Genomic DNA, 24,125 nt, shown 5'->3' with positions numbered 1-24,125 from the left:
ATCCATGCCCATAGTCCCTACTCAAGTACGTATTGATCAAAAGGTCATCCAAGGGATTAAACTAACCCGATTTTTATCTTTCGATTGGGTAAGAGCTCCGGCGGAGTGGCTCCGGCCTCTAATCTCGTCCATGAGTCAGGGGTACTACACAACGCAATACCATCACCAAACGCGTTGACACTATCTCCATCCGATGTTTTCCGACCACGCAAACTGAGCCGCGCCCTGGGCGATCATCTCGCCACTGGGGAGTTAGATCCGAGGCTAGCCCTACCAGTGGATTCGGCCTTCCCCGCATGATACACATGGAGGACACACTTGCATGCACCATCCAAATCGTGATGCCACAACACGCGAATAGTGTTGGTGTATTATTTGGCGGTCAGCTCATGGGTGTTTGATTGGTGCCTGGCTTGGCTAGTGAAACTGACTTTTTCTTCTTATCGGGACCCTTCGTCTCCAGAATGGATGGAACGGACTGCAGTTTTGGCTGCCCACCGGCTAAAGCGGGATTGTGCCTGGGTTACCGCCGGGTGAGTTAATTTCACTATCGCAGGGGAGCGGGGAGAATACCTACTCATTTGTTGATTTCTCTATACGAACTTGATTGTCAACCGGACTTTTATCTTTGGGCTCACAGGATGGATGGCCTACAATTTCGTGAAGCGGTAGCAACGGGAGAAGTGTGAGTGATATCACTGTGTCTCACGTATCTACGCACTGGGTAGCATATCGCCCCGCCTTTCTTGGAGTTTGCCAAGATACTTGATGTTAACATTTTTCCGTAATCCAGACTCACGTTCCGTGCTGCGATCACCCGAGTATGGACATCTTCGATTGAAGTATATGTTTGCTCGCATGCCGATGTACGGCGGCCATATCCATCCACACCAGAAGGAGAGCGCCACCCAGTCCTTTGTCACGATTTACCAACGAGGCGTTTTTGACTCTTGTTGCACTCACTCCAACTCTCAATCCTAGTCTTAGGCCGTTCGTGCCCGGCTCACCCGCTCAGGGGAATTGGACTCATTATACGAAGGACAGTTGACCCTGTGCTAGAAGATATATCGCCGGCCAAGTCCGCCGAAGATAGAAGGCTACATCGTCGTTCAATGATGGTTCCGACTGCGGCCAGTCCAGTAAAGATCGGCGCTTCAGTCATCATCCCAGTTGACGAAGTGGTGGGCAACATTGTTCGGGGGGCTGACAGGCGCAGGGCTGAAAGACTGGAAATGCGAGAGATGCTCTTACGGTAAGCTGTATTATCCAATTCATGGCTTTTATCATGCATGTATTGCATATGTGATCTGCTGGCGCTATTGTTAGCAGATCTCGGCTGGAGACTCTTTTGTTTTTGCCGTATCCCAGACTTGCAATTTCCGCCAAGCGCTGTTTTCAAACTTACTGATCCACGCTTGTTATCTTGACAACAAACAGGGTCTACGCACACTCGATAGTGTGACCATCTCGCCAGAGTGGTTGTATTTTTATCACACCGATATATTTAGGCATCATTCGATACTTTTTTGGCTCTGTGCCCAGTCATTTCGGATGTATGCGTGTATCATTAGTTGTATATTACAGTCGTATCAAATGAATCAAACAATATTACAAAGTACCCAAAGCAAAATGAAAATGTCCCACGCGATGACAGCATTATTTCCCAGGATTGTAGCCATATCCAGGTTGTGGGCCATATCCGGGTTGCGGGCCGTAGCCAGGTTGCTGATACTGCCCAGGCTGACCTTGAAATGAATTGGGATGTGACTGTGCCCATTGCTGTTGACCTAAATTGTAGTAATGAGTTATTAATGATCAATAGCCACGTATAACATCAGATCGGGTCATACCAGGGGGTGGACCATAATTGGGTTGGTAGTGAGGGTTGTAGGCGTTCGGCGGTGGGCCGGGGAGAGGTGGAGCATACCCGCCGGATTGGTCCACTAACGCAAGATAAAGTTATGTGTATATCTGTCGTCGAATATATAGCGATAGACCCACCATGCCATCCGCATATCGAGCAATTCCAAATGTGAGATGAGCTCATGGGAACAAGGGAACAAAGCAGATCTCAAGCCAGGTACGCTTCTTCGCACCTATCACCGCGACTGTATAGGCGGTGACGCTTAAATCTCCAATTAAAACCATTTTAATGGGTCATACTTGCCATTGTTGCAGCGGGGACACAAGCGAGTTTGTCCATTATCACTGCCGTCGGGTTTGACCGTTGTTGGGCACCCAACTGTGTTTCGGCCAAATAGGTGTTATATTTCCTGACCAGGTGGGGATAACGGCGACTTACAGACGATACCTGTCAGTGGCGCGTTGAGTCGAAATGATCTAATTTTCCTTCTTATCTTGATATTAGGATTCACACTACTCACAGCAGAAATCCATTGTCTGACTCCGTAAATGGGTGCAATGATCGTAGGGTCGGGAGGAGGGAGAACGTCTGGCTGGACTCAGTTGTTTACGCTGAGGCTGTGGTGTCTTCCACAGCCCTGAGAGAGTAGCACGAGCCCACTTGTCAAGTCATGTGATACGCCAGCCTGTGACACCATGTTGTGACTGTTGTTGTTGTCACATTTTTCCGGTTGTATTATTCAGGCGGAAATTGTAACTAAGAGTGGGGATTAGTAGCTGTATGCGTTGCAAGTAATAAACTAGGATGAAGAAACTTCACATTACGCGATCCGGGGTCGACTTCGTGAAGGGCGGTAGGAATTCTGCCGCAAAATAATACAAATTCGATATACATATGGCAACGCCGTATATTATTGGAAACAGTGACAGCCGGTTCGGGAGCTATTTCTTTCTCCTCTTCTCTACCGCGACCGTCCAACTGCTGAGATCCAGCTTTTTCGCACCATGCGACAGCCTCGATCTCTAACACACTCTCTCGCAACGTCTGCTATAATCTACAATGCACTATTCAATGCCGCTCCGACATTCGCGCAGGAAGCGGGCTCCATTGTCCAAGTCGGCGACACTCTGGTTTCTGCAATGATGGTCCGTTGTTGTAACCGTGTTTTAATATGCGTGCTCACCGCTTATCCCCTCAGATGTTACTCGGAAATGAGGAAAAAGTATACATGATGGTGCGTTTTTCAGTCCTCACACCTGGTTGCTTGCTCTCAACATGCAATTACAAATAGGATAAAGTGGAAGGAAACGCTCAAATAATAAACGGCCATCCAGCCTGGGGTGCTGAGTGGTAAGTCGCGTGATAATCATCTCCCCCCAATGTATATTCATTGCGGTTGTTGTAAAGGGACATTGCCACGAACAAGGCAACACCAATGGACATGAATTCCAATGTCTTTTGTGCGTCAGGAATGCACTTTCCCAATGGCTCTTTCGCGACCTTTGGTGGCAACGGAGCTATCGGACCTGGCGGAAACGTCGGTAGTGTTCCGAGTGGGGCTCTGGTGTTTACGACGAGACCTACAAGGACTACGACGGCACCAAGGCGATTCGTATCCTGGACCCCTGCACAACTGGCAACTGTGCTTGGTTCGACAATGCCAACGTTCTTGCCATGCAGAGAAAGCGCTGGTACTCGACCGCTGAGCCTTTGGCGGATGGAAGCATTATTCTCATTGGTGGTTTCGTCAATGGAGGATACATCAATCGTAATACTCCGAACATTGATCCTGCGTACGAGGGTGGTGCTGCAGAGCCTACTTATGAGTATTGGCCAAGTCGATATAGTCCACCAGAGTCATGCAATTCATGATCGACACCAGTGGTCTGAATCATACGCCCACGCGTTTCTAATGCCTTCAGGCAAGATTTTTGCGCAGGCCAACTACTCTACCAGTGAGTCCAAGCAGGCCCGTTGTGTAGTATCATACTAACACCACCCAGTTATGTGGGACCATGACCAAAACATCGAGACCAAACTTCCCGACATGCCCGGCCGAGTTATCCGCGTGTATCCTGCTTCGGGGGCCGTCGCCATGAAGCCCCTCACTCCCGAAAACAATTGGACTCCTGACATCCTTTTCTGCGGAGGCTCAGACATGCCAGAAGATGCTTGGGGCAATTATTCTTATCCCAATATCAACACATGGGACTATCCCGCTTCTACCGATTGCCATTCGATTATTCCAGAACCTACCGATAACTCCGCTCCTACTTATGTCAAGGATGACGACCTTCCTGATCCTCGTACCATGGGTCAGTTCATCTTGCTCCCGGACGGAACTATGTTGGTTATCAACGGTGCCGCCAATGGTACTGCTGGTTACGCTCAAGCTACTGGTCAAACCGCTCTCTACGGCGACATGCCTTGGGGCATGAGTCTGGCATCCGCTCCCGTATTCAAGCCTGTAATCTACGACCCGACTAAGCCCTCTGGAAAGCGTTGGTCAGACAAAGGTCTCTCAGAATCCAAAATTCCTCGTCTTTACCACTCGTCTGCCATTCTGCTCCCCGATGCGTCCGTGTTGGTGGCAGGAAGCAACCCGAATGTTGATGTCAACCTTACTACGGCCTTCCCCACCGAGTACAGGGCCGAAATCTTCTACCCGCCTTATTTCGCCAATATTAGCTCTCGCCCTGTTCCACACAACTTGCCTACCAAGCTCGGATATGGCGGTGATTCCTTCGATATCGAGTTGGGCCCAGAGTCTTATGCCGGAAACGCCAACGACGCTGCCAAAGCCACTAAAGTCGTGCTTGTGCGCCCCGGATTTACGACCCACGCGATGAACATGGGCCAGCGATACGTCCAGCTGAATAATACCTTCACCGTCTCGGACACAGGCAACATTACCCTGCACGTCTCCCAAGTTTATCCCAACCCCAACCTTCTTCAACCTGGTCCTGTGCTGATGTTTGTGGTCGTTCATGGGCTGCCGAGCGTGGGCAAGATGCTGACCGTTGGAACCGGAAAAATTGAGGCTCAACCCACGGCGGCTATTGCTGAAAAGAGCAACAATGACTTTGCCCCTGGTATGGCTGCTGTCAGCCGAGGACTTAGTATTTCGGCGACTGGTCGACGTGCTCAAGGCGAAAGCCGTTCGTGGATCACCGTTCGTCCCAGGCGTCGAGCGCTTTTGTTCCTCTCCAGCAGTACAACAATAGTGCGTTCGATGTACACGGCGAAGATATAGACAAACAAGGGTATCCGGCTGGTCACACATACCTAGGACGTGCCGAGGACAGGTACTCGAACGGCAGCAACTCGAGTGCTCCATACGGGCTGGCGCGGCCTACGCTACAGCCTCTCAAGTGCCGCTGCAGGCATACGATGACTCCCATGGGCCGCAGACGCATGGCCAGTACGGCGATCACCAGTATGGCCACAATGGATACCAGTCAGGTGGGGGTGCAAGTTACGATAATTATGGTGGTTCGGCGCAAACTCAATATGATCCATACTACAACCCGGATGACCGGCGGTATGTTCGTTAATTTCACAGGTGCAGGTGCAAACGAAGGACGACGGTGGGACCCGCTCCCGAAGAGGAAGAGCCGCGTGTACCCGTGTCTCCGACTGGGAGCGTTACGTTCGGATTCCTAGACCACTACTCTGCTCGACCTGGCGGAGGGGCACACCCACCTCCAGGACTATCGAACTTGAGACAACAACAATAGAGGTCTGGATTCGTTTGTTATCTTCATTCGCCGTTCATTCGTAAATTGCAACTTGTTCTGTCGTTGTTTCCACCATATCCATCCCGGTTTTATATATCCTTCTGAGTCCCGTGGACTGGAATTCCATGGGATTTCCGTTTTTAGATATTCTATCGCTCCCTTTTGTAGCTCTCTCTCTCTCTCTCTCTCTAACAACCCACACGGACCGCGCCTTGTTTTGCTTTGCATTCTATACCAAACGACCAACCAGTTTATAATCACTTCTGGTAAATTTGATTACGTGAGACACGATGGTCGTGGTGCGATCTGTACCGCCATCCCACCATCAACATTGATCATCGACTTCAAGTGCCTGTGGTGTAGGTATCTAATACCCGAATGGAACTCGGCGAACACTTGATACGACTTTAGCATTATGGCTCTCCGAGGTGAACTCGGTCAGAAATCGTCTGTTGGTTGACTCCACTATGAATTATTTATGCATACTATCATTTATACTCCGAGCCTGAGCCGTGGTTTGTTCGGCATACAGTGCGTCATTTAGTTCGGCGACAATTCCTTGCGGTCTCGCCATGACCACTATGTCATTTCTGTGCGGGTGCTATAGTGAACTTGAACACGGAGCGAAGATATATAATGGGTCATGGGTACAGTGGTTTCTCGTTATCTCCTCCTGCACACGCACTTCACATAATGCCACCAATCCAACGGACGCTATTCTTGGTAAGTTAATGTGCCAAGCTCACTTGGAAATAATCCAATTAGTTTTAAATTTGTTCCATACTTCAGCTGCCACCAGACCCGAACAAGGCGACGGGAATCCGTTTAATTATACACCCACCGGTTGGATATGTATTTTATTCATAGTGCTATTCTCTTTGACTACAGGTGAGTATCCCCCGTTGGTCTGCAAGTTTGAGTAGCAATCGATAGGTTTTAGTATTCCACATTATACAGGCATTCCGACTTAAAGTCTGGTACATGCTCCCAACCCTAGCTTTATGCGGTCTAGCCGAAATCATCGGCTGGGGCGGTCGCTTTTGGGGACACAAGAACCCGTATAATAGAAACCCATTCTTGATTCAGTCAGTATCTCTTATTACAGCTTTTTAGCCCAGAATTCTAGCTTACCATGTGTTTTTGCCAGAATATGCACAACAATTATGGCACCTTCATTTATGACAGCTGCCATGTTCCTAATCTTGCCTAGAATCGTCGGCGAGCTCGGTCAGCACTATAGTCGGATGTCTCCGCGACTTTGTACGTCTTTTTTGCATCAATGTCGTTACTAGATGCCCTGATTGTCCCCGGTCATCAATCACAGATCCAATCATATTCTTGACCGCAGATGTGGGTGCGCTTGTATTGCAGGCAGTTGGTGGCGGCGTTGCGTCATCTGCAATCACCTTGGATGGTGCGAACAGGGGCGGCAACATTATGCTTTCCGGGATTGTTATTCAATTAGGTGATTATTAGGGTCAACCTCATTTCAATACAATGGCCGACTGTTAGTGTTTAGCTGCAGTAGCATTGTTCGACTTGCTTTCTATCGAATTTGTTGTTCGGTACACATTCGGTCGCCCAACCCGGATGCTTCCCGAAAAACACGAGAAGAAACGACAAATCCCGGAAAGGGTCGGGTTGATGCTTGTGGGCCTTGCTATCGCCAGTGTGTTTATTTTAGTTCGCAGTATCTATCGAACTATCGAACTAACTGACGGATGGTGAGCAATCAAGCGTTAGCAATGGTAGAATAATGCTCATGGCCCGCTCTTATAGGAATGGGCGTGTTATTTCAACGGAAAAATGGTTCAATTGGTTTGATGGTGGTGCTATTGTGGTAGCAATGGTGGTATGTCATACTTTTTGAGCTTCAACCGCAGGCTTTGACTCCAACACTACACAAGACTTTCAACGTGTTCCATCCCGGGCTTCTCATCAAGAACTATGGGAATAACTTATTAAACTTGAACCAAACCCCAACAAATGACTCTTTGGATCAAAAGCCGTCTGCTCAAGTATGATTATAGATCGTATATACTAAATAGTTATTGTACTTCTTATACCCAAACGCATACATGTCAATCAGTACGCTATCGATAGAGATTCGAGTACCACACCACCGGAATAAGTATGGCTATTGCCTGCGGTCATCGTTGTCCTTTAGATAGTACCACGTAATATTTGTACACTGGCGATATTACGATTATTACCCGATAAAACAGGCTATCATCTTTGGAGCCGTGGACGAATTCTATAGGGCTGGGTTGACAAAGGTTATGTGTACGTAATATAATCCAGTAAGTGATCCGTTTAACAACACATCAGCTTAGGGATCAGTACGCTCCATACTTATATAATCAGGACCGGTAAATAGGAAACAGTCGATGAAACGTGCCGACAAAGCCTCGAGGGTAAGCCCTATAAGGTTAGTGGCACCAGAATAAGTCCCTCACTCCACTCCCACATGTCGTTACATTCCACCATGATTGAGTTTTGCGAGATCAAGGCAATGCGAAAGATCTTCGTACACGTTTAACAAGCTCAAGAGAAAATTCAATATTTTGAATGCCCGGCCAGGTTGATCATTTCAGCTTCCGTGCGCAGGGTTGGCCACGTGATCGTGACAGGCGGAGCCTCGAGCCACTGGAGAAGGTTCAGCAGCGGATATCGATGTATGAATGCAGGATGGAATGAACCTATTCAGAGGGTTGCGGCAAGCCCATTGTACATAGAGCCAAGACTTTGACATAGACACAGGGAGAGGGTAGGCTAGGGGAATGCAGTCTTCTCGTACTCTACGGGGTCCCTAAAAACTCTGGAGCGCTCTAGAGTGCTCCGGTTTTGGGAACCTCCTCGTTAGGATCCGACGGATCCGGATTGCTCGGCGAGCACTCGAGAGCACTCCACGAGCACTTCTGAGCGTCATAGTAGACGCTCCGGAGTGCTCGCCGACAATAGCGAGTCTCGGAGCGCTCCCGAGATTTTCGGGACCCCGTAGAGTATACGTAAAATGATCACTTCCCTATCCCAACTTGAAAGTCTAATTAATCTTTGAAATACCTTGATGGTCATGCTCCCCTCGGGCCGAAAAGGACCAAGTATTCAATGCATAATGTCTATTTTTTCCATTCACCTTCAACGAAGTTGGGTCTGCATTATGTAAAACTTAGCTATCCTGATGAGAGTCGTTCCAATCTGGGCTCATATCACTGCGCGAGGCTAACATACTGAAAACAGGTATGCAAGTTTTAGTAAAAATTGCGCTAAAATGAAGGTCAATATCTACTGATTTTAGGCATCAGATTTCTCTTAATCTAATTCGTTCTGACAAAGGCATATTATTGATGTTATAGTTTTCAGCTCATATCATACTGAAAAAAGATATTTTTCACCGACATGCTAAATTTAAGCATATTGTTACACCACGATGGCCCGCGCATGGTCACGACATAACTTCCTGAGCTTGGTACCGGTTGATACAAGAAGACTTCGTCACTAGCTCACCGTCATACTTCTCAAAATTATCCCCCATCTCCAGCATATCAACACTCCTGAGATTTCGGTAGCACTCTGATGACGACAGTGCTCTGAATATAAGCAAGTTGTTTATCCCGAGACGAATTCATATTTCTGATAGAGTCTGCAAACATCCCATACCAAACTGCCAGTGCGTAGCAATCTAGAGACAGATTGGATGCTCACATCTCTGGAACTTGAACAAGTTCGATGATCGGCTTTGGGGGTCTCGTCACCTCATGGTTATGCATCTCTGGTACGTCGGTAGCTTATGATTAGACCAACTCAGAGCAGAGTTATATGAAACCTTGTGTGAGTTGCATATATACGTTTTCCTGTCTCAGTTTGGGGTCAGACACATTGGATTTCAAAGTAGAGCGTTAACGAACCTCAATTCTTGGTCGATTTCGATAGGCTAGTTGTAAAGATAGGTATAGATGGGTAAGATATCGTACCTGGTCCATCCATCTGACATGCACAAGCTTCTTGGCGTTGTAAATTTGGAGAGGAGCTTAATAGCAGGTGGATATGCCCCTGACGACCTATTGTCCCACTTGACCCTGTGAACGCACGGTCGAGTACGTATACATACATGAAACTGTAACAGGCAAAACAGCCAATCAATCCTAGCCCCAATTCGAACCCAACCAACTGACGAGATACATGCGATCCATCCGATTGTTTGGGCCACTCAGGATAAAAAGCCGTGTTTCTTGTTCAATTTGAAAATTAGGTGATTGATAACCTCTACAAGGCGGTTTAGGTTGTGATAGCAATCCATTGTTGAGAATTTCAAGCACATGAAATCAAGGTTGTCGTGTGGGCTGGCCAGCACACGTCCCCAAACCAAGCCTGTGTACCTAAAACCCCCGAGTGACAAGCCAGTCGGCGACAACGTTGCGCCATGAACCTTGAATTTCCACATGCTTCCCATGTCGGACTACAATATTTGGCTTTCGTTTGATCAGCGGAAAGAGTGAATTTAATAAATCGTCTCGGAGCGCCTATGTATTTTACAAAAGTTTTCAGATAGATGAGAAATGCAATCAAGGATGTATATAAGCAGCGCCAACGCACCCCAGCGTTCCCATCGACATTTCGAATGAGTGTAGTTGCTTTGGTCCCAGCACGAAATTCATTATATACAGGCAGGCGTCCACTGGTAGACTGACGGGTCACAAAGTAAGGATATTTAACTTCTGTGATTTTGGTGGCCGGACCGGCAGATGAAGATGAAGAGGCAGATACAGCAGTCCGACGGATTAATGTCGAGAACATAATTATCGGTAAGGCTGGCCAATTGTGAGTGAGTTTTGCCAAGCGCTGGGATAGGATGTACCCATGTGATGGCTGAGTAAGCTGCACGTGGAAATGTCCGCCTGCGGAAGGGAAGACGACAGAGGAATGTTCTGAATAGCCTGTTGATTTGTGCTGACTCTTTGAGCTGGCGCTGTCCTTGACTTGCTTCGCTATCATCACTGTCTTTACTTGTATCTTTTTTTGCTCTAAATTTGCATTATTCGGATTGAGATTGAACTTGGTCTGTCAAACGGCCAGACTTAGCTATTTTCCCGCCCCTTGCCGATTGATCCACGTCGAAAGAGCGACCATCAGGCTCACGATTCTGCTGCGGACGGCCACCTGATTCTGTTCCTCTGTTCACATTCACCACCATATACCATAGCTATTGGCCGGTGGAACAAGGATGAAGCTATTCATCCTCCTAGGTCTGGCCGCTCGTGTGCTGGCTCAGACCCAGACCCAGGCTTTGGGAATTACGGCAACTTCTACTCCTACTGCCACCGCTCCTATCACTGTGAGTTTATGCCCGTTTTTTGGTCTCACACAAACTAATAAATAGATATAACTTATTCTGCTGAATTGCATTGGATTGATGAATATTGGGACCGAAAACCTAGCCGCCTTCTGAACGCCCACTTGCGACATGCTCGGCCGATCCTCTCTGGCGCCGTCTTCGAAATGCACAGGGTTCGGATCCATGCGCGCTCGCTATGGACCTACAACAGATGTGCACGACCAGTACGTTGTAGTCTTCCTTGTACTCGGCAGTTTTCTCATACATTTCTTCGTTTTCCGTTTTCAGTTGATCCAATTGTCGCGCTTACTGGAGGGGAATCTTACACTGGACCACAAAATGTACAAGCTGCCACGCCGTGTATATGTACAACAGTCATGTACAACCTCGTTGCTGGATGCGCTGCATGTCAGCACCAGCTAAGTTCCAGGGTTACTCGTAATTGGGTCAATTGGAAGACATGGAGCGCATTTTGCCCAGATCCAGCCTCCATCCAAGATGGCGTGTAAGTTCTAGCAACGATTAGTCGTCTAGGGGACCATGAGTTCTGACACTTTGCATCCGTGGCAGATGGAATCGTTCGACTTTGTACAATTCTACAATTCCGGCTTGGGCATACGTAAAGGTTTTTCAATCGGACTATTTTGATCTTCAGCAAGCGATTAATATCGGCAAGTTTTGATACTACATGAGTCTGAGCTGAACCTAAGACGAACCCATTGGTTTAGGTGTCTCCTCAACCGCAGCCCCTTCAAGCACATCAACACCTACTTCTACTCCTGCTCCTACCCCGGAAAACCAGACATCTAATAATGTTACCATTATCGTCGGTGCCGTCTTGGGTGCCATTGGGTTTATCCTCCTCTTAACCACCATTTTCTTCTGCTACCTTCGCCGCCGACAACGAAAATGGGAAGAAAACGAAGGCGTTAACCGACCAGACAGTACATTTATCATTGGCAAACCAACACCTGCCGGACAAACCCTTCAAAAGGCTCCCGCGAGTCGGTACGGTCTCGCTGGACTTTTTAGTCCAACAGAGGACCAGTTCGAGAAACCAAGGCCGATCAAGACCGAGAGCGCTCTGCCAGATGTATTATCGGATGAACACCGACAAGGCAAGCCCGAGTACGTGATGCCGGCTCCCACCCCTGGCTATGCGAACCCTGGAAGTGGCTTTGGAGGCCTCCCCGAGCCGCAATCGCACTATACGCCTGTGCCAAACCCTGGCGTCGCTGGAGTTGGCGCTGGGGGACGTGGGCTACAGACTGGGAGTGGGGAGAGTGTCAGCAACTTGAACACAAACCGGTTCACCATGAGGGACGGGCCGCAGGGGGCCGCAGCACAGATGCTTGCCGCCGATATTGCTGCTGCGAGGGCCCGCGAGGGTGCTTTCCGTGAAGGTGAGCCTCGACTCATTGAATCGTCTTGATATAACTTTTTGATCTTGGAACTTAATTTAGACTTCAGTGCCGAGGGACAAGGATACCAAACCAGCACGGATGCCGATGGACAGTCTCAACTTTATCGCAACGGCAATTCGCGAACATATCCTTCCTATCCTCACGGACTCCGGAATGGTAACGATAATGGCAGGATGCTCACCAGAGTCCCATATGCCGACCATCCTGAAGAGGAGGTGCATGCTGTCAGCACGGTCGACGATACCTCTATATCAATATATCCCTCTTCAGTTGACCGGCCTGGCGACCACCCAGCTCCTTTTGTAGGCGGATTTAGCCCTGTTCCTGAGAAACCCAAAGAAGAGTACCAATTGCCCGATCGCGGGTACAGTGCCCAGGGCGGCGCGGCCCAACCTAGTCCACCTCTCGACTCGGATCCGTTTGGTGCAAACCGGCGACCGACGGCGTTCAGCCGTGTATTTGGCGAACGCCCGGCCAACATGGCTGGTATAGGCACGGCCCGAGGGAGCCCCGGAAATAGCCCGACCAGTCCAGCGATCACCCAGGGACGAGCGCCGATTGTCTCACGTATAGCTGCTGCCACTACTAGCCCTATTCCGAATCGACCGACCGTTAGCCCTGCAATACGGCGGGGTCCCAGCTTTGGAAATACGGCCGCAGATATGGGCTTTGGGAGGCAACATCAAGCGGCAGTTGGAGCGCTAGGAGGGCCCATCCAGCGAGACTCTGGCGGGTTCTCTGAGGGAAGTTCACCCACGGCTGTTGGCTTCCCGGGCGATGTTGGATCGGCAAGGGGTGAGGGAAGTCCATTACCTACAGGCCCATTCGCAGGGAGGTCAGGATTTGGCGTAGAGCGATAGTATCTACATGTATCGTGTGATCTCGCTAGAGTTTTTTGGATCTATCTATATCTATTTTGTGTCATGGACATTCGCTTTGTTTGATTGTAATCTGTTTTGTAATCGGGATGCAACTTTTTATCAAATTCCCACACTCGATCTGATGACTGAAGATCGCGCCGAACCAATTTAAATTTGAATTCGAGCGCATTCGATTCCCAACTACGACTTTGACTCGATCTCTCTTCACTATCATGTCTGCTCCTGCGCCATCTCTGCCTACTACCAATGGAATCCCAGCCTCAGGGGCGACTGCTGCACCCACGACAACGGCCCCAGCGGCTACAGGGGGCGCTACCGGTGCTCCTATACCACGCTCCGCTCAGAACACGGATGGGGGCAGCAGCGTAGGCACTTTCCAGGTCAAGTCTGGTCTGGCTCAAATGCTCAAGGTAAAATTTAACACTTTGAAACTCCAAGGATTCAGGCTCATTTCGACCAGGGAGGTGTGATTATGGATGTCGTCAATGCGGAGCAGGCACGCATCGCTGAAGAGGCCGGTGCTTGCGCTGTAATGGCTTTGGAGCGTGTTCCAGCTGATATCCGTAGGGAAGGGGGAGTCGCACGTATGGTACGGATTTGACTGGTTAAATTTTATGTACAGAGATGGCGATTTACCGTATAATAGAGCGATCCCAAAATGATCAAAGAGATCATGGACGCCGTGACTATTCCGGTGATGGCCAAGGTTCGTATTGGCCACTTTGTCGAGGCTCAGGTACGTGTGACTCTTTTGTTCTGGGTTCCGGCCGCGCGACTTACATCTGCTCCACGTGGTTCCGTAGATCCTTCAGGCGATCGGGATCGACTACATCGACGAGTCTGAGGTCCTGACCCCTGCTGACGAACAACACCACATTAACAAGCATTCGTTCAGGATTCCCTTCGTCTGTGGAGCTACATCGCTCGGTTAGTTAATTTCACATTGATATATGCGCGGTGTGGTTGACTCATCTCTCTTGCCTTTTGCTCGTGTTATTCCCATATTGCTTTCATTATTTTACTCTATAGGCGAGGCGCTCCGACGCATCTCCGAGGGTGCAGCAATGATCCGCACCAAGGGCGAAGCCGGAACCGGAAATGTTGTCGAGGCCGTCCGTCACGCACGCGCAGTCAATGCCGAAATTCGCAAGGCTGCTGGTATGACTGACGAAGAACTCTATTCTTACGCTAAGGAGTATGTACTTTTATTGTCTCTGGATGATGATCTGGACCTTTAATCATTTGTGACCAGGATCCAGGCACCCTTCCATCTTCTCAAGGAGACTGCTCGCCTGAAGCGTCTACCGGTTGTTAGCTTCGCAGCCGGAGGTGTCGCTACCCCTGCTGACGCTGCGATGATGATGCAGCTTGGGTGCGATGGAGGCAAGTACCGCATTCCCATGGCCGCAAAGTTTGACTAATGTCGCATATAGTCTTTGTCGGATCTGGGATCTTCTTGGTAAGTTCGGCTAATAGCACTCAACGATCATCTATTCTAATCAAACGACCCCTATAGTCCGGAGACCCATCTAAACGTGCTCGTGCAATTGTTCAGGCCGTTACACACTACAACAACCCGAAAGTTTTGGCAGAGGTCTCGGAGAACCTTGGAGAGGCCATGGTCGGCTTGACTATGTGAGTACTTGGTCATATTGTGTGATACCAGTCAGGGATTTGCTTGGCATGTTCTCATATTTTCGAAGAACGTGCCCCTGATAAGGGGCGCATACAGTTACCTCCAATGCCTTTCTTGTATTGGATCACAATAGCTGGCTAACATATTGATGATAGTGACAAAGATCTCAAAGGTGGACGCATGGCTGTAAGGGGGTGGTAAATTTTTATCTTGCAGTGATAGTCGGAGGCGGCGAATAAATTAAATAGCCTTCCGTTGACTTATTATTCGGATTTTTAAATTACAATAGCTGAATTTAGGGATCAACAAATTACACGCTTGAGTATTGTGATCTGCGTCTTCGTTTCGCGCGTAAATTCAACCAATATCATTAACCAAACTTCAGCTTAGAACAATTCAATAAGACAACTCCCAGTGTGATATATTACAACAATGTATACTGGAAGTAACAGGAAGACACGAAAACGCCCAATATCGGGCATATGCTCCGGCTTATGAGGATCCAGACCTTGGGTTGGTATCCACAATCGTAAGCTCCTTCCAATCTTCCGCAAATTGATCTGAAACTTTGAGTACCGTCTCCACCTAACTCGAGGATTAGTGACTCCTATTCCAAATCACTCGAGCCGACTAAGAACTCACATGCGACATCCCTAGCGATTCGCCAGCGGAGACTGCCAAAGCTTGAGCGGTTCGCGCAGACTGTTTGATCACGCGACCGTTCAAGTTCCACGTCGAGAGTTTTTCGATATCTACGATAGAGAAATTATGGGGTGTTTCGATACCTCCGCCATTGGTGATGGCCTTAGACTTGTGGCCCTCGACCGAAGCACCAGCCATTGATAAGAACTACAAGAAATATATGAGTAAAATAAATATTAGTCCCGTTAGATAGAACTTACCTTGGCCCAAAGTACTTTGCGTGAATTCTGGTCAAGCTCAGGATAACGAAGAGCAATAGAGAACCGCCTGGTGGACTTATAAGATGAGAAAACGATGCATTTATACTGTACTTACGATAGGAAAGCCTCATCAAAAGCCCGGATACGATTTGTAGTCAAAATAAGCACTACATTGATATCTTCCTGAGTAAAGGTGGTTGGCCTCGAGCGTCTTAAACTTACCGCCAGAGTGGTATTCAAGGACACGGAGGAATACGCTAACCAAAGCATTACGTTCAAGTTCGTGACTAGATCGAGCTTCGAGGAAAACATCGGCCTGCGTGTGGTGTAGGTACTATTAATCGAGAAAATCTCTACCCTTATAAGATTTAGACTTTACCTCGTCGATCAATGTCACGGCTTTCCAAATAGTTGCAACCTTAAGGCGGTCGAATGTTAAGCTGATGTATATATGTAACCTAATAGAAACTTACCTCAAGGGTATCTTTAAGGGATGTTTCAAGGTATGACGCATTAACACCAAGTTCACCGGAAGACACAATATAAAGCGGTCGCTAACAGCTCCACGTGAGATTCCAGGACTATCCGAGCTATGAAACCTTCACTCACCTCCAAGTGCTCGGATATAGCCTCCGCTGTTAATGTTTTCCCAATACCTGTTTCAAGCACATTGAACTATATCTTAAATGCGCTGTTTGAGACGCCATCATCACTTACCAGGTTTCCCGTGAAGAACGATAACCAGTCCGCCTCCTTTACCGGTGACCACATCAGTGAGCAACGCAGACTCTCCTTTGCCCGCGTGCGCGTCGACAAGACTACGAATCATGTTCTTGTAATCGTTGCGCAATACCAGATGGTCGAATATTTGTGGCTGGAATGGTACTGGGCTCAGGTGTTCAACCAGAATTTCACCCCACACCTTGGCAATGAAGGAATAGCCGTATAGAGTCGGCGGGAGAATAATAAGATCCTCATCATCATCAGCTAGGGTAACGCGCGAGGAGGCCATATTATCTCGCGCCCGTCGAGATGAAAAGTGCCGGGGGTCGTCACTATGGTATATAAATTAGACCATCTCATATATGACGAAGTCATCGACGTACTACTCCCATCGGTCATAGTTGGGGTTCATCCGGCGGTACGAAGCTACATCGACCATCAAACGACCTTCTGCACGTAGTTTTTTGTCATCTAAGATAATGTTTGAAGTATAGTTGAGGTGGTGAATTCCTGCATACTAAGATAAGTTTAAGTATAATCGATCCGAGCCATCGATAACAGTATATGCGTACCTTGGCATACGTTCTTCCTCGAGCTGGACAGATTACATTATTGAATACGATTAATGACGATGAAAGTCAACGTACAGATTAGTTCCTCGAAGCTCTCCTTGGACAGATGCCGAACTCGCAGGTCCGCCGCTTTTTTCAGACCCTATCAAAAGCCTAATTAACCCACTACAAAGATCTGCATGGCTATTTAAAAGCAATTTACCGCAAATTCTGGGATCCTTCGTGTAATCTCTTGTTCTGTATACCGATATCCAGTCCATTCCAACCATCTCCCATTAATAACAAAGACACTATAGTAAGGCTATCAGTACTATCCCATGACCCAATCACCTATTTGAAACTCACGGCTTTCCATCACGATCAGTATCGTAGTCCCAGCTTGTCATGATAAATCCTTGTTTCTCCCCGGTCGTGGAATGTGATGTTTCAAGACGTTGTCCCCGGCGAATAAATGCCCAAAGTAATTTCCAAGAAATCATACCTTCAACTGCGAGTTTGTTGAGCTTTTCGTCCACCTTTTGAAACTCGTCCATAATAAAGTCGTAAATCAGCTTGACATCACGCAGTCCCTGGTCGCGGTCCGCCTTCGAGAGCTCAAAGCCAGCTAGGGCTGGTTCGTCTGAGGCATTATTGTTTTTTGTCGACTCCGTTTGACCTGTTAATTCAGCTACTCCTTCAGAAGCCTCTTTTGACGTGGCATTATTGGCAGGCTCAGTATCCGCCGAGTCCTTTGATTCATCTCCATCTGCGTTGCCCTCAGGTTGAGTCTCTTCTTCTGGAGGCGCCGTTGCCGCAAGTTCAGCTAGCCGTTCCCGAGACATATACAATTCGCGAGCGTCCATTCCTGGATCATCGTCGAGAAGCCCCTCTAGATGTTTGAATTCAGACCTATAAAACATAGCCATGTTATTTCTTCTTAACATTTCTGGTTGTATCTATTCACCTTAGCAGCTCGGTCAGAGGTTGGCTGTTGATCTCGATCCATATATGGTCTTCCCGGCCTGGTACCCAAACAACATAAGCCTGTATATATACAATGATATAAAACCAAATATACCACTGTTGCCACCATAACGTTTGATAGCGACAAATACCAGGCCTTTGTCTTTTTCACGAGCTTCAGGAGGCTCAGCATCCTCCCAACCATACCGCCTACAATGTGAAAATTTTATTGTTCCGATAGGGCTCGTTTAGGAAATGCTACTTGCCAAATTTGAGTTTTGCGTTTCCATTTTTTGTCTTTATCTTCCGCTGGCTTCTCTTCAGCTGGTTGTTCCTCTGATGATTCGGGCTCCGGTTCAGGTGTGGTACCTGGACGAGTGAGATCAAGGACAGAGGACACAAGCTGGGGTCCCCATATAGCGAGTGAAGCCGTAGATACCACAACGCATAGCGTGTAGAGTCTAAGTAATGTGGGAGGAGAAAGAGCGCTGGTCGGCAAAGCTGACGACATGCTGCCAGCCATCTCTACTGTTTGATAAGCGAAGAAATTCGAGAGGCGAGTATGTATATCAGCCCCCTGGGTGCGCGCTACTTTATACACAACATGGGGAGCGTGTGTGACCCGAAGGTAACGTTAGGGCGCCTGAGGAATGAGTCAAGAGGGGTTAGGTGGAAACATACCAGCGCCTAATGCCATAATACGAACGAATCGGGTAGCAGTGGAGAAATACCGGCAACTTCACCCGGAGGATACCTAATCTCACCCCACTCGCCCCAAATACGGAAGAACAGGAATGCATGATGAATGTATGCTAACGCTTGCTCGATGCTCCTGATTCCTGTTCACCTAAAGGAACTGGTAGGACGGCCTTTTCTTTCTACTCATCAGTTTTAATGTATACTGTATCTGATCATGATAATCAAGGTGCCCAAAATGCCGGCAGAATTTTAATTATTGAGGACAAGTCAGATTTCTCATTTCAAATTTGCGGATCCGGATGATAAAGCTGACGACAGCGATCGCCCACCACCTAACCTGCGGATGCACGCTTTTTGCGTAGTGCTGGGCCCATATTGCTAATAAATGCGCATTTATTAGCAATATGGGCCCAGCACTACGCAAAAAGCGTGCATCCGCAGGTTAGGTGGTGGGCGATCGCTGTCGTCAGCTTTAGTAAATTACAAATGTTGATCACAAGGTTAGAGGTTGCCACGAGTCTAGTTAAGCATAAGGCAAAGCAACATAGAGCAAGATACATATACATGGCTAGTAATGGTTGTATTCGGGGATACTAGCCTGTAAATATTGGATTCAACGTTTCTTGTGTAAGATCTTGAAGGTTGATGTTTGGTCATACCGGTAGCCAAATGCGAATGTTTTAAATAGGAAAATTGAGCATCGCGACACACCGAGTCAACAATTGCAAGAATAAGATCGAGAACTTAACTCGTCAGTTGATATTTTGATTTGTCGCGCCCACGTGATCATAGCTCGTGTTTGTTGTGTTTTCTGTCTATGACCGGAGTTACAAGGTAACCATCAAAATACTCGGCTGATCATTCGCGACTTACGACGCACCCTCTTAATTATCCTCGGAAATGTCATCGAGACAAGCTAGCACTCCCAAAACTTATAGCTCTCGTAGTGGGGCATGTTCAGATCATAAGGGTATCTCCCAAAGTATTACCAATTATGAAGATTCCTCGACTGTGGAAGGATCGGACCTGGAGCTATCTACAGGTTAGGACTCAGCCACAGCACTATTTCTAGAACTCAGACGCATATTTTCAACAGGTCGTAAAGCATCGGTATTATCTTTGAAACGAAAGAGCACAGCTGCGAATAATTTGCACTCATTTTTTGGTGCGAGTCAACCCACCAAGAGACTGAAACTCAGCAGCGATTCTCAGAAACGCCTGACTTTTAAGCAGTCCTCGACTAACGGAAACACCAATGCCCCTACACTTACGCAACTACATTTTTTGCCATCTAAATCCATTCTCATAACATGCAAATCCTGTGATCTTTCGTACACTCGAGGTGCGCATGCAGATGAAGAATTGCATAGGGTTTATTGTCTACGGATCGCTCGGGGTATGGAATGGTCGCGAGATGAACGTTCCTTGGAGAAGCCACTTGGTGCAGGGATATCTGATGTAGAATTGGTTGAAGAACACTGTGCACTCGCTGAAGGCGTCGTTGGAAGGATTTTGAGAATACGATGCGATACTACCAAGGGCAAATTAGGGCAGAAGGTATGGCGTACCCTCTGGCGTGCTGAAATCATGGGCCATTGACGATATAATCAATACAGGTTACGACTCTGCTGTCTACTATAAACAAAGTTTTATCGGCGCCTCCGCTGCCGGATCCTAGCCTCAAACTCTCCAAAGCCTATGTGATGGTTGTTCCAACTAAAGGGCCTAAATCACTTGGCTCGAAATCCAAGGACGAAGCTTCAGCAAAACGACACAAATCTGAACGGATTGTAGGTTGCGTTATTACTACCCCTATAGCAAAAGCAATGCGGATAGTGGACAACAATGAGCTTGAAATTTCCAATGCCCCCAAGTCCAATCTTGTGTGTGTAGACATCGGCAATTCGGGAGGAAATGTCTATTGCGAGTGAGTTCAGGGAAGCCTCTTTTCTTAATTTGAAGCAGTTCATATACTCTATAGCCCTAGCCCCGTTCCTGCAACTCTTGGAATTCCACGTTTATTTGTAGTCCCCTCGCACCGTCGGCAGGGAATTGCGCGTGCTCTACTAGACGCGGCTGCCAAGACAGCTATCTGGGGCTGCTCTCTTAACCCAAATAGTGGTCAAATAGCATTTTCTCAGCCAACTGCTAGTGGTCATGCCATCATGAAGAGTTGGGGAGGACCAAATATGCGCATATATGAAGAATAATAGGTCGGCCCAAATCCTAGCCGTCCTCAATATATTTGCGGGAATAGATAAGCTCGAGGCTATCTTGTGTATTGTAATTACATTGTAATCGCCTGTGTAGTTTTATTGCAATTGATTCATCTCTCGTTATCTTCTTGAGTAGTACTTGTGTCGCGACCACCGACGCTCTGCGAACGTCTTCTATTTCTTGCCTTCTTCTCTGCAATCACCCAAGTTACTGAATTTACTGCGTTAATACACCTCGAATTCAGATTGAAGAAAGATTTTACCAATGAGGTCATCTGTGAGGTGAGAAGCATTGGCTGAAATATCGAGTGTAGATTTTTTGTCTCTAAACAGCGAAAAATATGTTCGATCATATGTGCTAGATTTAGACCACTCTCCATTGAAACACACTGAAAATTTTCATTCATTAAGTTCTTTCGCGTGATACACATGGGTGTACTCACATATAGTTTTGCGCTGTCCTTCCATTTGAACTGTTCCCCGTTTGACGTAGTCCAAATCCGAGACCTGATGTAACCACGATGAGAATTTAAGTCTTCAATACTAGTTCTACCATTGACTCACGTAGATAAAGCTCCAGATCTCGGGAAAACCTCATCTATCGTACTTGACTTGCCATTTATCGTGATCGTACTTCCTTTAACGAGGTTCCACTGAATAGTTGCTATCACACTCTCCCCTCTCTTAATTGTTGTTTGAGACGGGCCCAAAATGTCTGGCGTCGAGACCTGAGAATACACGCTCGAATTGGAACCTACAGGAATGTATGAGGCAGTATGCGTATGGCTCACCTCATATACGACTGTTCCCTCATGACTACTGAGGGTTGTGTTGGTAGGTGAAGTTCTAGATAGAATATATCTCAAGTGTTCTACTGATTAGTTCAGGTGTATGTATATGCATATGTGCGAATGACGCGCTCACGTAGTCATTATGGCTGGGGCGCATTATATCGTTCCACACACGAAGAGGGGCTTACTTATATGTGCAAGTCAGGCTACACAGATGCAGATCGACTATATGACTCGATATCCTCTCGAATATACAGGATTGCCAAGACTCCGTAATGTAAACTCGCAGCCCGTCTTGTGGTCGGCGCAGCCGCGCAATAACGTAAAAGGCAGTGCTAACAAGTTTGTTCCAACCGATAGCCAAGCCCCAATTACAAGAAAGGGCTAGCTTAACATCTTCAATAAAAGTGCTCATACGTTTATTTGTCCTATATGGATTCAGTGTAATTTATACGTGCGTATACTTAATATATGTATACAGATACCCTATTTGGTCATTAACTACAAGTTTATCTGAGCGTGTCTTGTATCAATCCCTCAACTTGTAACAGCTGATTGATGTATACAACTCGAATCAGGACTACCTTGAACAATAACAGGAGCTTGAGGATTCAACGAGGGTTAGCGATATTAACATTGTAAAGTTTTATTGGACAGGATCATACCAGAATAAGCGGTGTCACCCCCTGAGTCTTGAAGTCGAAAGGCAACAAAAGTATCTTTATGAACTCCTACCACCCATGTGTAAAAAGCGCCTTGAAGTTGGCTGAATTCTGCCAGGGGAGTTTCTCCGACCTGTCCTCCGTTGACGGGAAGAACGCTGGATCATTGATGTTAATCCCAATACATAAATGGTCTGACTCGGATAGTTACCTAATGGTAACAGGCTGGCCATATGATTCCCAAGTAATCTGTACTGGCTGACATTGAACGAGCGAGACACTTGATTGACCGATTAATTAGCTTTGGTTGGATCTAGGCAACTAAGAGATGGTACAGACGGCGTATTGATGAACGGCTTGCTCTGAGCAAGAACAACTGCCACATAAGTGAGTAGAAACGCAGGAGAGCGCATGGAATTTAGAGAATGAGAGGTAAGGTTGAGATAACTATGAGTAGAAGTTCGAGAATTCAGATCCTTTATAGAACTATCAAGACCTAACTCCAACCTCGAGCACCGTATGTCATAGTCGAATGTCTACGTTAGATTATATTGATAGACACACGAAAAATTGCAGTAACTACCATAAACGGAAGTTCATTCGCTATTGTACCAATATCACCATACTGCGGAGGGCTATCACACGGGTGGAGACGTCAAGCCTGGACACTCATTTTAAAATGTGTACTGAACTGGTACAATTATTCCATTTCATAGAGAACTTGCAAGTTGGCATCGCAAAATCGGCGAGAAAGCGGTGGATATTTTCAACTGCCAATATTATTTAGACGTCATACTATGGCTTCGGCTAAGATGGAGGGCTGGAGAGAAGACTACCAAAGTATCCGTAAAGTTACCACTGCTCTGTAAAAAATGATCATTTCACTGTAGAATAGCCCCGCGATCTTGCTCTTTAGCTTATAAGTTGATATGCAACACGATGCCTGATTTGCATTATATAGTACATATATAGATAATTAATGCCGGCACCCATGTCTCGGTTCACAAATTGTACCTAAAGGAGGAAGGCATTTATATACATAATGCTCGAAATTGGCGTTTTTGAAGCGACTCATTTTGCGCCTGCTCATGTATATATTGTATTTTCAAAGTCACAATCAATACTAACTTCGCTGGCAACCCGTACATGTACAGGGCATAAAAAAGGGCCTTGGACGACACCGCAGAAATGACCTCCCGAAATAGACGGCCCTTAAAATGTATCGATCAAACACAGTCCAATATACGTGCAGTTCTCGCGTTTCATATGCGCATATATATATATATATATGTTTAGGTACGGGTTAAACAAAAGGTATTTTTTACCAACGGCCATTTGCATAGTGAGTTCCTATGACCTATTTATAGCATATAATCTCTCGCGCATATTTGAAAGATTCGCCCCAATATGTTAAATGCAATTAGCGAATGCAGGTCGAGTCGGCGCCGTTTTGAACAGTTAGGGGCGCTAACATACACGACCTTAGTATGATTACTCGTAAAAGAAAGAAACCAACTCGAAGGCTCACCAGAATAAGCAAAATTTCCCTTTGAATCACTGATCTGAATAGTGATCAAAATACCAGAAGTCATATTTACAATCCACGTTATTGAGTTGCTTGTCTGTTGCCCCAAGTTTAGCAGAGGCGCCGCGGCAGCATTGCCAGCCCGTAGTATGCTAGCAGAAATTCAGCCACGGAAGGATGTTCCATAAATACAATGTCGTCTACTTAATAGATACG

General features: G+C 47.1%; 8 protein-coding genes across 8 annotated transcripts; 5 read left to right on the top strand and 3 right to left on the bottom strand.

Moving 5' to 3' along the window:
* Positions 1–1,656: 1,656 nt before the first annotated feature.
* Positions 1,657–2,047, bottom strand: RhiXN_03151 (uncharacterized protein; the record flags this gene model as incomplete). The annotated part of the gene is made up of 3 exons (XM_043322968.1): positions 1,657–1,787; positions 1,851–1,943; positions 2,002–2,047. The coding sequence occupies 3 exons, from the start codon at positions 2,045–2,047 to the stop codon at positions 1,657–1,659; spliced, it is 270 nt and encodes an 89-aa protein (XP_043178464.1).
* An 821-nt stretch (positions 2,048–2,868) lies between these two features.
* Positions 2,869–5,601, top strand: RhiXN_03150 (glyoxal oxidase; the record flags this gene model as incomplete). The annotated part of the gene is made up of 9 exons (XM_043322967.1): positions 2,869–3,009; positions 3,063–3,098; positions 3,156–3,214; positions 3,272–3,401; positions 3,452–3,710; positions 3,787–3,819; positions 3,868–5,087; positions 5,170–5,405; positions 5,433–5,601. 9 exons carry the CDS (start codon positions 2,869–2,871, stop codon positions 5,599–5,601), a joined length of 2,283 nt encoding a protein of 760 aa, XP_043178463.1.
* Positions 5,602–6,182: 581 nt separating this feature from the next.
* Positions 6,183–7,625, top strand: RhiXN_03149 (RTA1-like protein; the record flags this gene model as incomplete). The annotated part of the gene is made up of 8 exons (XM_043322966.1): positions 6,183–6,324; positions 6,391–6,489; positions 6,542–6,686; positions 6,749–6,861; positions 6,926–7,066; positions 7,121–7,325; positions 7,381–7,453; positions 7,509–7,625. The coding sequence occupies 8 exons, from the start codon at positions 6,183–6,185 to the stop codon at positions 7,623–7,625; spliced, it is 1,035 nt and encodes a 344-aa protein (XP_043178462.1).
* A 2,355-nt stretch (positions 7,626–9,980) lies between these two features.
* Positions 9,981–10,596, bottom strand: RhiXN_03148 (uncharacterized protein; the record flags this gene model as incomplete). The annotated part of the gene is made up of 2 exons (XM_043322965.1): positions 9,981–10,124; positions 10,198–10,596. The coding sequence occupies 2 exons, from the start codon at positions 10,594–10,596 to the stop codon at positions 9,981–9,983; spliced, it is 543 nt and encodes a 180-aa protein (XP_043178461.1).
* Positions 10,597–10,825: 229 nt separating this feature from the next.
* Positions 10,826–13,220, top strand: RhiXN_03147 (uncharacterized protein; the record flags this gene model as incomplete). The annotated part of the gene is made up of 6 exons (XM_043322964.1): positions 10,826–10,936; positions 11,040–11,160; positions 11,225–11,441; positions 11,507–11,514; positions 11,665–12,339; positions 12,400–13,220. 6 exons carry the CDS (start codon positions 10,826–10,828, stop codon positions 13,218–13,220), a joined length of 1,953 nt encoding a protein of 650 aa, XP_043178460.1.
* Positions 13,221–13,453: 233 nt separating this feature from the next.
* On the top strand, positions 13,454–15,078 carry RhiXN_03146 (pyridoxine biosynthesis protein; the record flags this gene model as incomplete). Its single annotated transcript, XM_043322963.1, has 9 exons — positions 13,454–13,651; positions 13,702–13,830; positions 13,888–13,977; positions 14,045–14,168; positions 14,271–14,436; positions 14,494–14,628; positions 14,675–14,700; positions 14,765–14,876; positions 15,033–15,078. 9 exons carry the CDS (start codon positions 13,454–13,456, stop codon positions 15,076–15,078), a joined length of 1,026 nt encoding a protein of 341 aa, XP_043178459.1.
* A 291-nt stretch (positions 15,079–15,369) lies between these two features.
* Positions 15,370–18,539, bottom strand: RhiXN_03145 (AAA family ATPase; the record flags this gene model as incomplete). Its single annotated transcript, XM_043322962.1, has 17 exons — positions 15,370–15,462; positions 15,520–15,726; positions 15,780–15,846; positions 15,895–15,946; positions 16,002–16,095; positions 16,159–16,197; positions 16,253–16,333; positions 16,389–16,435; positions 16,497–16,834; positions 16,886–17,019; positions 17,075–17,097; positions 17,150–17,216; positions 17,277–17,364; positions 17,420–17,962; positions 18,018–18,075; positions 18,132–18,210; positions 18,279–18,539. 17 exons carry the CDS (start codon positions 18,537–18,539, stop codon positions 15,370–15,372), a joined length of 2,271 nt encoding a protein of 756 aa, XP_043178458.1.
* A 1,076-nt stretch (positions 18,540–19,615) lies between these two features.
* Positions 19,616–20,925, top strand: RhiXN_03144 (GNAT family acetyltransferase; the record flags this gene model as incomplete). Its single annotated transcript, XM_043322961.1, has 4 exons — positions 19,616–19,757; positions 19,812–20,272; positions 20,332–20,642; positions 20,697–20,925. The coding sequence occupies 4 exons, from the start codon at positions 19,616–19,618 to the stop codon at positions 20,923–20,925; spliced, it is 1,143 nt and encodes a 380-aa protein (XP_043178457.1).
* Between the last annotated feature and the right edge of the window lie 3,200 nt (positions 20,926–24,125).

The sequence above is a fragment of the Rhizoctonia solani genome, chromosome 3, assembly GCF_016906535.1.
Source record: "Rhizoctonia solani chromosome 3, complete sequence".
Lineage (NCBI taxonomy): Eukaryota > Fungi > Basidiomycota > Agaricomycetes > Cantharellales > Ceratobasidiaceae > Rhizoctonia > Rhizoctonia solani.
The sequence above is the reverse complement of the archived record's forward strand: the minus strand, read 5'-3'. Positions and strand labels throughout refer to the sequence as shown.